This window comes from Pseudophryne corroboree, chromosome 9, assembly GCF_028390025.1.
Source record: "Pseudophryne corroboree isolate aPseCor3 chromosome 9, aPseCor3.hap2, whole genome shotgun sequence".
In the NCBI taxonomy this organism is placed as follows: Eukaryota; Metazoa; Chordata; class Amphibia; order Anura; family Myobatrachidae; genus Pseudophryne; species Pseudophryne corroboree.
The window spans coordinates 317,597,879-317,611,205 of record NC_086452.1 but is presented as its reverse complement, the minus strand read 5'-3'; the positions used below and the strand labels follow the sequence as shown (position 1 = coordinate 317,611,205).

Below are 13,327 nucleotides of genomic sequence, written 5' to 3'. Positions count from 1 at the left end.
GCAACAGGCTCACTGCATCGTGGGACTAAGGGGAGAAGAAACGGACTCACCTGCGTGCAGAGTGGATCGGGTTTCTTAGGCTACTGGACATTAGCTCCAGAGGGACGATCACAGGTTCAGCCTGGATGGGTCCCGGAGCCGCGCCGCCGGCCCCCTTACAGAGCCAGAAGAGCGAAGAGGTCCGGTGAAATCGGCGGCAGAAGACGATCCTGTCTTCAGACTAAGGTAGCGCACAGCACCGCAGCTGTGCGCCATTGCTCTCAGCACACTTCACACTCCGGTCACTGAGGGTGCAGGGCGCTGGGGGGGAGCGCCCTGAGACGCAATATAACATGATATACCTTAGATTGGCTAAAGAATACATCACATATAGCTCTGGGGCTATATGGATGTATTTTAACCCCTGCCATTTTTTACAGAAAAAGCGGGAGATAAGGACGTCGTGAAGGGGCGGAGCCTATCTCCTCAGCACACAAGCGCCATTTTCCCTCACAGCTCCGCTGGAAGGATGGCTCCCTGACTCTCCCCTGCAGACTTGCTACTGAATCAGGGTAAAAAAGAGAAGGGGGGGCACTATTGGCAGCTAAAAACTATATAAACAGCAGCTATAAGGGAATAACACTTATATAAGGTTATCCCTGTATATATATATAGCGCTTGGTGTGTGCTGGCAGACTCTCCCTCTGTCTCTCCAAAGGGCTTGTGGGGTCCTGTCCTCTATCAGAGCATTCCCGGTGTGTGTGCTGTGTGTCGGTACGTGTGTGTCGACATGTATGAGAAGGAAAATGATGTGGAGGCGGAGCAATTGCCTGGGTTAGTGATGTCACCCCCTAGGGAGTCGACACCTGACTGGATGATCGTATTTAAAGAATTAAGTGATAATGTCAGCACTTTGCAAAGAACGGTTGATGACATGAGACAGCCGGCAAATCAATTAGTGCCTGTCCAGGCGTCTCAGACACCGTCAGGGGCCCTAAAACGCCCGTTACCTCAGTGGGTCGACACAGATCCAGACACAGATACTGAGTCTAGTGTCGACGGTGAGGAGACAAACGTAATGTCCAGTAGGGCCACACGTTACATGATCACGGCAATGAAGGAAGCATTGAACATTTCTGACACTACAAGTACCACAAAGAAGGGTATTATGTGGGGTGTGAAAAAACTACCAATAGTTTTCCCTGAGTCAGATGAGTTAAATGAGGTGTGTGATAAAGCGTGGGTTTCCCCCGACAAAAAACTGCTAATTTCTAAAAAATTATTGGCACTATATCCTTTCCCGTTAGAGGTTAGGACACGTTGGGAAACACCCCCTAGGGTAGATAAGGCGCTCACACGTTTATCTAAACAAGTAGCGTTACCGTCTCCTGATACGGCCACCCTCAAAGAACCAGCAGATAGGATGCATTACTATATATGCGTGATGCACAGAGGGATATTTGCACCCTGGCATCAAGAGTAAGTGCTATGTCCATTTCTGCCAGAAGAGCGTTATGGAGGCGACAGTGGTCAGGCGATGCGGATTCCAAACGACATATGGAAGTATTGCCGTATAAAGGGGAGGAGTTATTTGGGGCTGGTCTATCGGACCTGGTGGCCACGGCAATGGCTGGAAAATCCACCTTTTTACCCCAGGTCACTTCACATCAGCAGAAAAAGACACCGTCTTTTCAAACTCAGTCCTTTCGTTCCCATAAGTACAAGCGAGCTAAAGGCCATTCCTTCCTGCCCCGGGGCAGAGGAAGGGGAAAAAGACTGCACCATGCAGCCGCTTCCCAGGAGCAGAAGCCCTCCCCTGCTTCTGCCAAGTCTTCAGCATGACGCTGGGGCTTTACAAGCAGACTCAGACATGGTGGGGGCCCGTCTCAAGAATTTCAACGCGCAGTGGGCTCACTCGCAAGTGGACCCCTGGATTCTACAGGTGGTATCGCAGGGGTACAAACTGGAATTCGAGGCGTTTCCCCCTCGCCGGTTCCTGAAGTCTGCTCTACCAAAGTCTCCCTCCGACAGGGAGGCAGTTTTGGAAGCCAGTCACAAGCTGTATTCCCAGCAGGTGATAATCAAGGTACCCCTCCTACAACAGGGAAAGGGGTATTATTCCACGCTGTTTGTGGTACCGAAGCCGGACGGCTCGGTGAGACCAATTTTAAATCTAAAATCCCTGAACACTTACATAAAGAGGTTCAAATTCAAGATGGAATCACTCAGAGCGGTGATAGCAAACCTGGAAGAAGGGGACTATATGGTGTCTCTGGACATCAAGGATGCTTATCTCCACGTCCCAATCTACCCGTCTCACCAAGGGTACCTCAGGTTTGTAGTACAAAACTGTCATTATCAGTTTCAGACGCTGCCGTTTGGGTTGTCCACGGCACCTCGGGTCTTTACCAAGGTAATGGCCGAAATGATGATTCTTCTTCGAAGAAAAGGCATCTTAATTATCCCTTACTTGGACGATCTCCTGATAAGGGCAAGGTCCAGGGAACAGTTAGAAGTCGGAGTAGCACTATCTCAGGTAGTGTTACGTCAGCACGGGTGGATCCTAAATATTCCAAAATCGCAGCTGATTCCAACGACACGTCTACTGTTCCTAGGAATGATTCTGGACACAGTCCAGAAAAAGGTGTTTCTCCCGGAGGAGAAGGCCAGGGAGTTATCCGAGCTAGTCAGGAACCTCCTAAAACCAGGCCAGGTGTCAGTGCATCAGTGCACGAGGGTCCTGGGAAAAATGGTGGCTTCTTACGAAGCGATTCCATTCGGAAGATTCCATGCAAGAACGTTTCAGTGGGATCTACTGGACAAATGGTCCGGATCGCATCTTCAGATGCATCAGCGGATAACCCTGTCGACAAGGACAAGGGTGTCTCTTCTGTGGTGGCTGCAGAGTGCTCATCTACTAGAGGGCCGCAGATTTGGCATTCAGGATTGGGTCCTGGTGACCACGGACGCCAGCCTGAGAGGCTGGGGGGCAGTCACACAGGGAAAAAATTTCCAGGGCTTGTGGTCAAGCATGGAAACATCTCTTCATATAAACATTCTGGAACTAAGGGCCATTTACAATGCCCTAAGTCAAGCGAAACCCCTGCTTCAGGGTCAGGCGGTATTGATCCAATCGGACAACATCACGTCAGTCGCCCACGTAAACAGACAGGGCGGCACGAGAAGCAGGAGGGCAATGGCAGAAGCTGCAAGGATTCTTCGCTGGGCGGAAAATCATGTGATAGCTCTGTCAGCAGTGTTCATTCCGGGAGTGGACAACTGGGAAGCAGACTTCCTCAGCAGACACGACCTTCACCCGGGAGAGTGGGGACTTCACCCAGAAGTCTTCCACCTGATTGTAAACCGTTGGGAAAAACCAAAGGTGGACATGATGGCGTCACGTCTAAACAAAAAACTAGACAGATATTGCGCCAGGTCAAGGGACCCTCAGGCAATAGCGGTGGACGCTCTGGTGACACCGTGGGTGTACCAGTCAGTGTATGTGTTCCCTCCTCTGCCTCTCATACCAAAAGTACTGAGAATCATAAGAAGGAGAGGAGTAAGAACGATACTCGTGGTTCCGGATTGGCCAAGAAGGACTTGGTACCCGGAACTTCAAGAGATGCTCACGGAAGACCCGTGGCCTCTACCTCTAAGAAAGGACCTGCTCCAACAGGGGCCTTGTCTGTTCCAAGACTTACCGCGGCTGCGTTTGACGGCATGGCGGTTGAACGCCGGATCCTGAAGGAAAAAGGCATTCCAGAAGAAGTCATCCCTACCCTGGTCAAAGCCAGGAAGGATGTAACCGCAAAACATTATCACCGCATTTGGCGAAAATATGTTGCGTGGTGTGAGGCCAGGAAGGCCCCTACAGAGGAATTTCAACTGGGTCGTTTCCTCCATTTCCTGCAAACAGGACTGTCTATGGGCCTAAAATTAGGGTCCATTAAGGTTCAAATTTCGGCCCTGTCGATTTTCTTCCAGAAAGAACTGGCTTCAGTACCTGAAGTTCAGACATTTGTAAAAGGGGTACTGCATATACAACCTCCTTTTGTGCCTCCAGTGGCACCTTGGGATCTCAATGTTGTTTTGAGGTTCCTTAAGTCACATTGGTTTGAACCACTCACCACTGTGGACTTAAAATATCTCACATGGAAGGTGACGATGCTGTTAGCCCTGGCTTCAGCCAGGCGTGTGTCAGAATTGGCGGCTTTATCATATAAAAGCCCTTACTTAATTTTTCATTCTGACAGGGCAGAATTGAGGACTCGTCCTCAATTTCTTCCTAAGGTGGTTTCTGCTTTTCACATGAACCAACCTATTGTGGTGCCTGCGGCTACTAGGGACTTGGAGGACTCCAAGTTACTTGACGTTGTCAGGGCCCTGAAAATATATGTTTCCAGGACGGCGGGAGTCAGAAAGTCTGACTCGCTGTTTATCCTGTATGCACCCAACAAGCTGGGTGCTCCTGCTTCTAAGCAGACTATTGCTCGTTGGATTTGTAGTACAATTCAGCTTGCACATTCTGTGGCAGGCCTGCCACAGCCAAAATCTGTGAAAGCCCATTCCACAAGGAAAGTGGGCTCATCTTGGGCGGCTGCCCGAGGGGTCTCGGCTTTACAACTTTGCCGAGCAGCTACTTGGTCAGGGGCAAACACGTTTGCTAAATTCTACAAATTTGATACCCTGGCTGAGGAGGACCTGGAGTTCTCTCATTCGGTGCTGCAGAGTCATCCGCACTCTCCCGCCCGTTTGGGAGCTTTGGTATAATCCCCATGGTCCTTACGGAGTCCCAGCATCCACTAGGACGTCAGAGAAAATAAGATTTTACTTACCGATAAATCTATTTCTCGTAGTCCGTAGTGGATGCTGGGCGCCCATCCCAAGTGCGGATTGTCTGCAATACTTGTACATAGTTATTGTTAACTAAATCGGGTTATTGTTGTTGTGAGCCATCTTTTCAGAGGCTCCGCTGTTATCATGCTGTTAACTGGGTTCAGATCACAAGTTGTACGGTGTGATTGGTGTGGCTGGTATGAGTCTTACCCGGGATTCAAAATCCTTCCTTATTGTGTACGCTCGTCCGGGCACAGTATCCTAACTGAGGCTTGGAGGAGGGTCATAGGGGGAGGAGCCAGTGCACACCACCTGATCCTAAAGCTTTTATTCTTGTGCCCTGTCTCCTGCGGAGCCGCTATTCCCCATGGTCCTTACGGAGTCCCAGCATCCACTACGGACTACGAGAAATAGATTTATAGGTAAGTAAAATCTTATTTTTTTGTTTTGGGTTTGACCTGATTTTTATTTTAGTGCATCCGTAGTGTCTACACCAGCAAGATCATCAGCAGTGACCGTGATCTCTTGTCTGTGGTGTTTTTTGGTACCAGAGAAAGCAAAGATCCGCTTTCTATAAAACACACGTATGTTCTTCATGATTTGGATACACCAGGTAATTTTTAGTTTAGTTTTGTTTCATCCAACAATTGTTATTAAAAGTGCTTTGAGAATACAGATATAAATCTTGAAAAGTAACTTGATTTAATTTCATGCTGTTTCTGGGAGAATGTTATATCTAAATGCATGTTGTACAATACAATATTAGGCGAATGATTCAGTGCAGGGCGATGTTTGGCTGTGCACACAACCATTATATACGGCACCCTTAACATCAGTAGTTTTTCGGTGTAACCTTTATGAGATGCAGAGTACAACTAGCGATGTTGTTGGCCGCAGTGTGAGATTTTGGATGTCATAGCCATTGCATTTAACTGAATTGCTCCCAGGATTTTAGTTAATGAAAAAGATTAGCAGATCTAATCACTGCAATTGCCAATAAAATAACACCTTTTCTCTAACGTCCTAGTGGATGCTGGGAACTCCGTAAGGACCATGGGGAATAGCGGGCTCCGAAGGAGGCTGGGCACTCTAGAAAGATTTATGACTACCTGGTGTGCACTGGCTCCTCCCACTATGACCCTCCTCCAAGCCTCAGTTAGATTTCGTGCCCGGCCGAGGTTGGATGCACACTAGGGGCTCTCCTGAGCCCTTAGAAAGAAAGTATAGTTTAGGTTTTTTATTTTCAGTGAGACCTGCTGGCAACAGGCTCACTGCAGCGAGGGACTAAGGGGAGAAGAAGCGAACTCGCCTGCTTGCAGCCGGATTGGGCTTCTTAGGCTACTGGACACCATTAGCTCCAGAGGGATCGACCGCAGGCCCAGTCCTTGGTGTTCGGTCCCGGAGACGCGCCGCCGTCCCCCTTACAGAGCCAGAAGCAAGAAGAGGTCCGGAAAAACGGCGGCAGAAGACATCAGTCTTCACCAAGGTAGCGCACAGCACTGCAGCTGTGCGCCATTGCTCCTCATGCACACTTCACACTCCGGTCACTGAGGGTGCAGGGCGCTTGGGGGGGGCGCCCTGAGCAGCAATAAAAACACCTTGGCTGGCAAAAATACCACAATATATAGCCCCAGAGGCTATATATGTGGTAAATACCCCTGCCAGAATCCAGAAAAAAGCGGGAGAATAGGCCGCGGAAAAGGGGCGGAGCTATCTCCCTCAGACACACTGGCGCCATTTCTCCTTCACAGATCCGCTGGAAGGAAGCTCCCTGGCTCTCCCCTGCAGTCTACACTACAGAACAGGGTAAAAACAGAGAGGGGGGGCACTAAATTTAGGCGCAATATATATATAATATAAAAAGCAGCTATAGGGGACATAACTCAGTTAGTCCCTGCATTATATAGCGCTCTGGTGTGTGCTGGCATACTCTCACTCTGTCCCCCCAAAGGGCTTTTGTGGGTCCTGTCCTCATTCGGAGCATTCCTTGTGTGTGTGCGGTGTGTCGGTACGGCTGTGTCGACATGTTTGATGAGGATAATGATGTGGAGGCGGAGCAGATGCCTTTAAAAGGGATGTCATCCCCTGCTGGGCAGACACCTGAGTGGATGGGCTTATGGAAAGTAATGAGTGCACGTATAGACTCCTTATATAAGAAAATCGACGACATGCCAAATGTGGGACAGCCGACTTCTCAGCTCGTGCCTGCCCAGGCGTCGCATGGGTCGTCAGGGGCTCTAAAACGCCCGCTACCTCAAGCAGACCCAGATGTCGACACTGATACTGACACCAGTGTCGACGACGATGAGTCTAACCTGATGCCCACTAAGGCCATTCACTGCATGATTGAGGCAATGAAAGAGGTGTTACACATTTCTGATATAACTACAGGTACCACTAAAAAGGGTATTATGTTTGGAGAGAAAAAACTACCCGTAGTTTTTCCCCCATCAGATGAATTAAATGAAGTGTGTGAAGAAGCGTGGGCTTTCCCTGATAAAAAATTGGTAATTCCTAAGAAGGTACTAATGGCGTTCCCTTTCCCGCCAGAGGATAGGTCACGTTGGGAAACACCACCTAGAGTGGATAAAGCGCTCACACGTTTGTCTAAAAAGGTGGCACTACCGTCTCCGGATACGGCCGCCCTCAAGGAACCTGCTGATAGAAAGCAGGAGGCGATCCTGAAGTCTGTATATACACACACAGGCATTATACTTAGGCTAGCTATTGCGTCAGCTTGGATGTGCAGTGCTGTCGCTGCGTGGTCAGATAAACTGTCAGAAAATATTGACACATTAGACAGAGACACGATCCTGTTAACCATAGACCATATAAAAGACTCAGTCTTATATATGAGAGATGCACAAAGGGAAATCTGTCGACTGGCATCTAAAGTAAGTGCATTGTCCATTTCTGCTAGGAGAGGCTTATGGACTCGCCAGTGGACAGGAGATGATGCAGATTCAAAAAAGCACATGGAAGTGTTACCATATAAGGGTGAGGAATTATTTGGGGATGGTCTCTCGGACCTAGTTTCCACAGCAACGTCTGGGAAGTCAGCATTTTTACCCCATGTCCCCTCACAGCCTAAGAAGGCGCCGTTTTATCAGGTTCAGTCCTTTCGGACCCAGAAAAACAGGCGTGGAAAAGGCGGGTCCTTTCTGTCCAGAGGCAGAGGTAGGGGAAAAAGGCTGCAACAAACAGCAGGTTCCCAGGAGCAAAAGTCCTCCCCCGCTTCTTCTTCCAAGTCCGCCGCATGACGGTGGGGCTCCACAGGCGGAGCCAGGTACGGTGGGGGGTCGCCTCAAAAATTTCAGCGATCAGTGGGTTCGCTCACAGGTGGATCCCTGGATCCTGCAAATAGTATCTCAGGGGTACAAGCTGGAATTCGAGGCGTCCCCACCCCACCGGTTCCTAAAATCTGCCTTGCCGATTGCTCCCTCAGACAGGGAGGCGGTGCTAGCGGCAATTCACAAGCTGTATTCCCAGCAGGTGATAATCAAGGTACCCCTACTTCAACAAGGCCGGGGTTATTATTCCACACTATTTGTGGTACCGAAACCGGACGGTTCGGTGAGACCCATTCTAAATTTGAAATCTTTGAACACGTACATAAAGAATTTCAAGTTCAAGATGGAATCGCTCAGGGCGGTTATTGCAAGCCTGGACGAGGGGGATTACATGGTATCCCTGGACATCAAGGATGCTTACTTGCATGTCCCCATTTACCATCCTCACCAGGAGTACCTCAGATTTGTGGTACAGGATTGCCATTACCAATTCCAGACGCTGCCGTTTGGACTGTCCACGGCACCGAGGGTATTTACCAAGGTTATGGCGGAAATGATGATACTCCTTCGAAGAAAGGGAGTTTTAATTATCTCGTACTTGGACGATCTCCTAATAAAAGCGAGGTCCAAGGAACAGTTGTTGGTGGGAGTAGCACTATCTCAGGAGGTGCTGCACCAGCACGGCTGGATTCTGAATATCCCAAAGTCACAGCTGGTTCCGACGACACGGCTACTGTTCCTGGGTATGATTCTGGATACAGTCCAGAAGAAAGTGTTTCTCCCGGAGGAGAAAGCCAGGGAGTTGTCATCTCTTGTCAGAGACCACCTGAAACCAAAACAGGTATCAGTGCATCGCTGCACACGGGTCCTGGGAAAGATGGTAGCTTCTTACGAAGCAATTCCCTTCGGCAGGTTCCATGCCAGAATCTTTCAGTGGGACCTGTTGGACTAGTGGTCCGGATCGCATCTTCAGATGCATCGCTTAATAACCCTGTCTCCAAGAACCAGGGTGTCTCTACTGTGGTGGCTGCAGAGTGCCCATCTTCTAGAGGGCCGCAGGTTCGGAATACAGGACTGGGTCCTGGTGACCACGGATGCCAGCCTTCGAGGCTGGGGGGCAGTCATACAGGGAAGAAACTTCCAAGGACTATGGTCGAGTCAGGAGACTTCCCTTCACATAAATATTCTGGAACTAAGGGCCATCTACAATGCCCTAAGTCGAGCAAAAGCCCTGCTCCTACACCAGCCGGTGCTGATCCAGTCAGACAACATCACGGCAGTCGCCCATGTAAATCGACAGGGCGGCACAAGAAGCAGGATGGCGATGGCAGAAGCCACAAAAATTCTCCGATGGGCGGAGAATCATGTACTAGCACTGTCAGCAGTGTTCATTCCGGGAGTGGACAACTGGGAAGCAGACTTCCTCAGCAGACACGACCTCCACCCGGGGGAGTGGGGACTTCACCCAGAAGTCTTCCAGATGCTGGTAAACCGTTGGGAAAAACCACAGGTGGACATGATGGCGTCCCGTCTCAACAAAAAGTTAAAAAGATATTGCGCCAGGTCAAGGGACCCTCAGGCGATAGCTGTGGACGCTCTAGTGACACCGTGGGTGTTCCAGTCGGTTTATGTGTTCCCTCCTCTGCCTCTCATTCCAAAGGTATTGAGAATAATAAGAAAGCGAGGAGTAAACACAATTCTCGTGGTTCCGGATTGGCCAAGACGAGCGTGGTACCCGGAACTTCAAGAGATGCTCTCAGAGGACCCGTGGCCTCTACCGCTCAGACAGGACCTGATGCAGCAGGGGCCCTGTCTGTTCCAAGACTTACCGCGGCTGCGTTTGACGGCATGGCGGTTGAACACCGGATCCTAAAGGAAAAGGGTATTCCGGAAGAAGTCATTCCTACGCTTATTAAGGCCAGGAAAGATGTTACGGCAACGCATTATCACCGCATATGGCGAAAATATGTTGCATGGTGCGAGGCCAATAAGGCCCCAACAGAGGAATTTCAACTAGGTCGATTTCTGCATTTCCTGCAAGCAGGAGTGGATATGGGTCTAAAACTAGGCTCCATTAAAGTACAGATCTCGGCTCTGTCGATTTTCTTTCAAAAAGAACTAGCTTCAGTACCTGAAGTTCAGACTTTTGTAAAAGGAGTGCTGCATATTCAGCCCCCATTTGTGCCTCCGGTGGCACCTTGGGATCTCAACGTGATGTTGAGTTTCTTAAAATCACATTGGTTTGAGCCACTAAAAACCGTGGATCTGAAATATCTCACGTGGAAAGTGGTCATGTTATTAGCCTTGGCTTCAGCCAGGCGAGTGTCAGAATTGGCGGCTTTATCATGTAAAAGCCCTTATCTGATTTTCCATATGGATAGGGCAGAGTTGAGGACTCGTCCCCAATTTCTCCCTAAGGTGGTGTCAGCGTTTCACCTGAACCAGCCTATTGTGGTGCCGGCGGCTACTAGTGAATTGGAGGACTCCAAGTTGCTAGACCTTGTCAGGGCCCTGAAAATATATGTTTCCAGGACGGCTGGAGTCAGAAAATCTGACTCGCTGTTTATCCTGTATGCACCCAACAAGCTGGGTGCTCCTGCTTCTAAGCAGTCTATTGCTCGCTGGATTTGTAGTACAATTCAGCTTGCACATTCTGTGGCAGGCATACCACAGCCAAAATCTGTAAATGCCCATTCCACAAGGAAGGTGGGCTCATCTTGGGCGGCTGCCCGAGGGGTCTCGGCTTTACAACTTTGCCGAGCAGCTACTTGGTCAGGGGCAAACACATTTGCAAAATTCTACAAATTTGATACCCTGGCTGAGGAGGACCTGGAGTTCTCTCATTCGGTGCTACAGAGTCATCCGCACTCTCCCGCCCGTTTGGGAGCTTTGGTATAATCCCCATGGTCCTTACGGAGTTCCCAGCATCCACTAGGACGTTAGAGAAAATAAGAATTTACTCACCGGTAATTCTATTTCTCGTAGTCCGTAGTGGATGCTGGGCGCCCATCCCAAGTGCGGATTGTCTGCAATACTTGTAAATAGTTATTGTTAACTAAAGGGTTATTGTTGAGCCATCTGTTGAGAGGCTCAGTTGTTTTCATACTGTCAAACTGGATATAGTATCACGAGTTGTACGGTGTGATTGGTGTGGCTGGTAAGAGTCTTACCCGGGATTCTAAATCCTTCCTTATTATGTCTGCTTGTCCGGGCACAGTGTCCTAACTGAGGCTTGGAGGAGGGTCATAGTGGGAGGAGCCAGTGCACACCAGGTAGTCATAAATCTTTCTAGAGTGCCCAGCCTCCTTCGGAGCCCGCTATTCCCCATGGTCCTTACGGAGTTCCCAGCATCCACTACGGACTACGAGAAATAGAATTACCGGTGAGTAAATTCTTATTTTATTACAAATATGGGGTATTGTTGTCCCATATGGATATTATAATTTGAATGATGGATGTCTGAGTTAAAAATATTCAATGGTAATGGCGTGTTTTAAGTATTTTGCTTTTAAGAAAATGAACCAGCTCCTTTCTGTGATGGCTGTGGCTATTCATTGGTTCTTACACATAACACCTTTATAATCTCTATCAGTACCTTCCTTTATGCATAAGTAAGGTGAAAAATATGCACACCGGTTGTACAAGCAAATCTTCTAAGCACTGTCTTTCATACTTTATAAACTTTTATTAAACATAGACAAAAACCACCCAGAAAATAAATAAATAACCAGATGGCTGGTGTTAAAATTAATTGTCCCTATAGGGACATATACATAAAAAAGGCAATTTTTTTGGCAGAGCAACTACTCCGCAACGACATAGATTGTAAGCTTGCGAGTAGGGCTTTCCTACCTCTAGTACTGTTATTGCCCAGTTTTCTTTTATCATTGTTGTTTTCAGTTGTAAAGCACAACAGAATTTGCTGCGCTATATAAGAAACTTAATAAAATAAATAAATTGACTTTGATAGTTCAGGTTGGTTAAATAACTTGTCAGAGTCGAAAATTGAGTGGAGGGCACGTGCTTTTTCCCTTTGGGTTGTAAAAGCCATGTGTGATGTAGTTTAAATGAATTTAATAAGTGGTCAGGTTGTTTAAGAATAGTGCGTCAAAGCCGTGCATTTTTCCCATAGAAAAAGCATTTAGTGGGGGAAACGCGCTTTTTCTCTTTGAGTTGTAGATTGCAGCAATACCCTTGCCAATTTTTTTCTGCCCTAAATTCGGTTGATATAATGAATTCTATCTAAATTCTGTACCCAAAAGTGTACAATTTCGGTATACGAAACTTGCGGGTTTCATTTAACTGTCGGTATACAAACCTTAGATGAACACATTGTAGAATACAATACATTCCTTTTTGCTCGATTTTGAGCAGTGCATTGACTAGTTCATGTGGTTTTGGTTTATTTTATGTGTTGTTTTTGTGTATGTTTAATGTTGTATAGTATGAAATACAGTGCTTCTGTTTTTCTTTAATATCACATTGCCTTTCAACAATTTTAAACTACATTGCAAATTGAATATTTTTTTTTTCTTTTCAAATTTGATTTTATGACATAAAAATACTTGTAAAATAATAAAATTATTGATACCTTGTTTATTTAATTGCTATATAAAAGAATTTTGCAAAAGAGAATCTAAAAAACCCACTGTAAACTTTAGGGGAATTACTTTTTTGTATCTTGCGAATAAGTTATAAGTTACCTGACCATACATTTTAAAGTGGTTTTTAGGATTTAATTTGTTTGAATGAAAAAGCTTGTTGGTGTTCGTACTTGATTCAGACATGATTTTATAGAAGACAAGCGTTATGAGATTACCTGTAGATCATTATACTGTCCGTCCTTTGTATAGGTGCAAAGCGAATTCTGGATCTGGACAAATACCGGGAGGCGAAAGGAAGATTGTACTTCTCTGAAACCATAGGTCATTCAGAAGATTTCTCCCTGGGGGATGCTCTCTGGCAATGCTCAAACCTCTTTAGTAAAGTTAAATTACAAATGAGTCACAAGCGCATAATGCTGTTCACTAATGAAGACAATCCACATTCCAATGATGCTGCCAAAACAACGCAGGCAAGAATCAAGGCAAAGGACCTGCGTGACACTGGTAAGGGTCAGCTTGTATTGTTTACTAATGTGGCAATAGTCCCAAAGTGTGGTGATACTTGACTGTTATGCATTGTATGCCTGAATCTGTGTTTGGAGCAGTGTATGGGCATAT

The 13,327-nt window shown here is 47.4% G+C and overlaps 1 protein-coding gene across 2 annotated transcripts in view; it reads left to right on the top strand.

Annotated features, from left to right (window-relative positions):
• Positions 1-13,327, top strand: part of XRCC6 (X-ray repair cross complementing 6) — a 221,463-nt gene that overhangs the window by 41,694 nt on the left and 166,442 nt on the right. For both annotated transcript variants that reach the window (XM_063940459.1, XM_063940458.1), the window contains exons 4-5: positions 5,290-5,428; positions 12,959-13,213. In XM_063940459.1, coding sequence (XP_063796529.1) covers positions 5,290-5,428; positions 12,959-13,213 — 394 coding nt within the window. The remainder of the gene's footprint in view (positions 1-5,289; positions 5,429-12,958; positions 13,214-13,327) is intronic.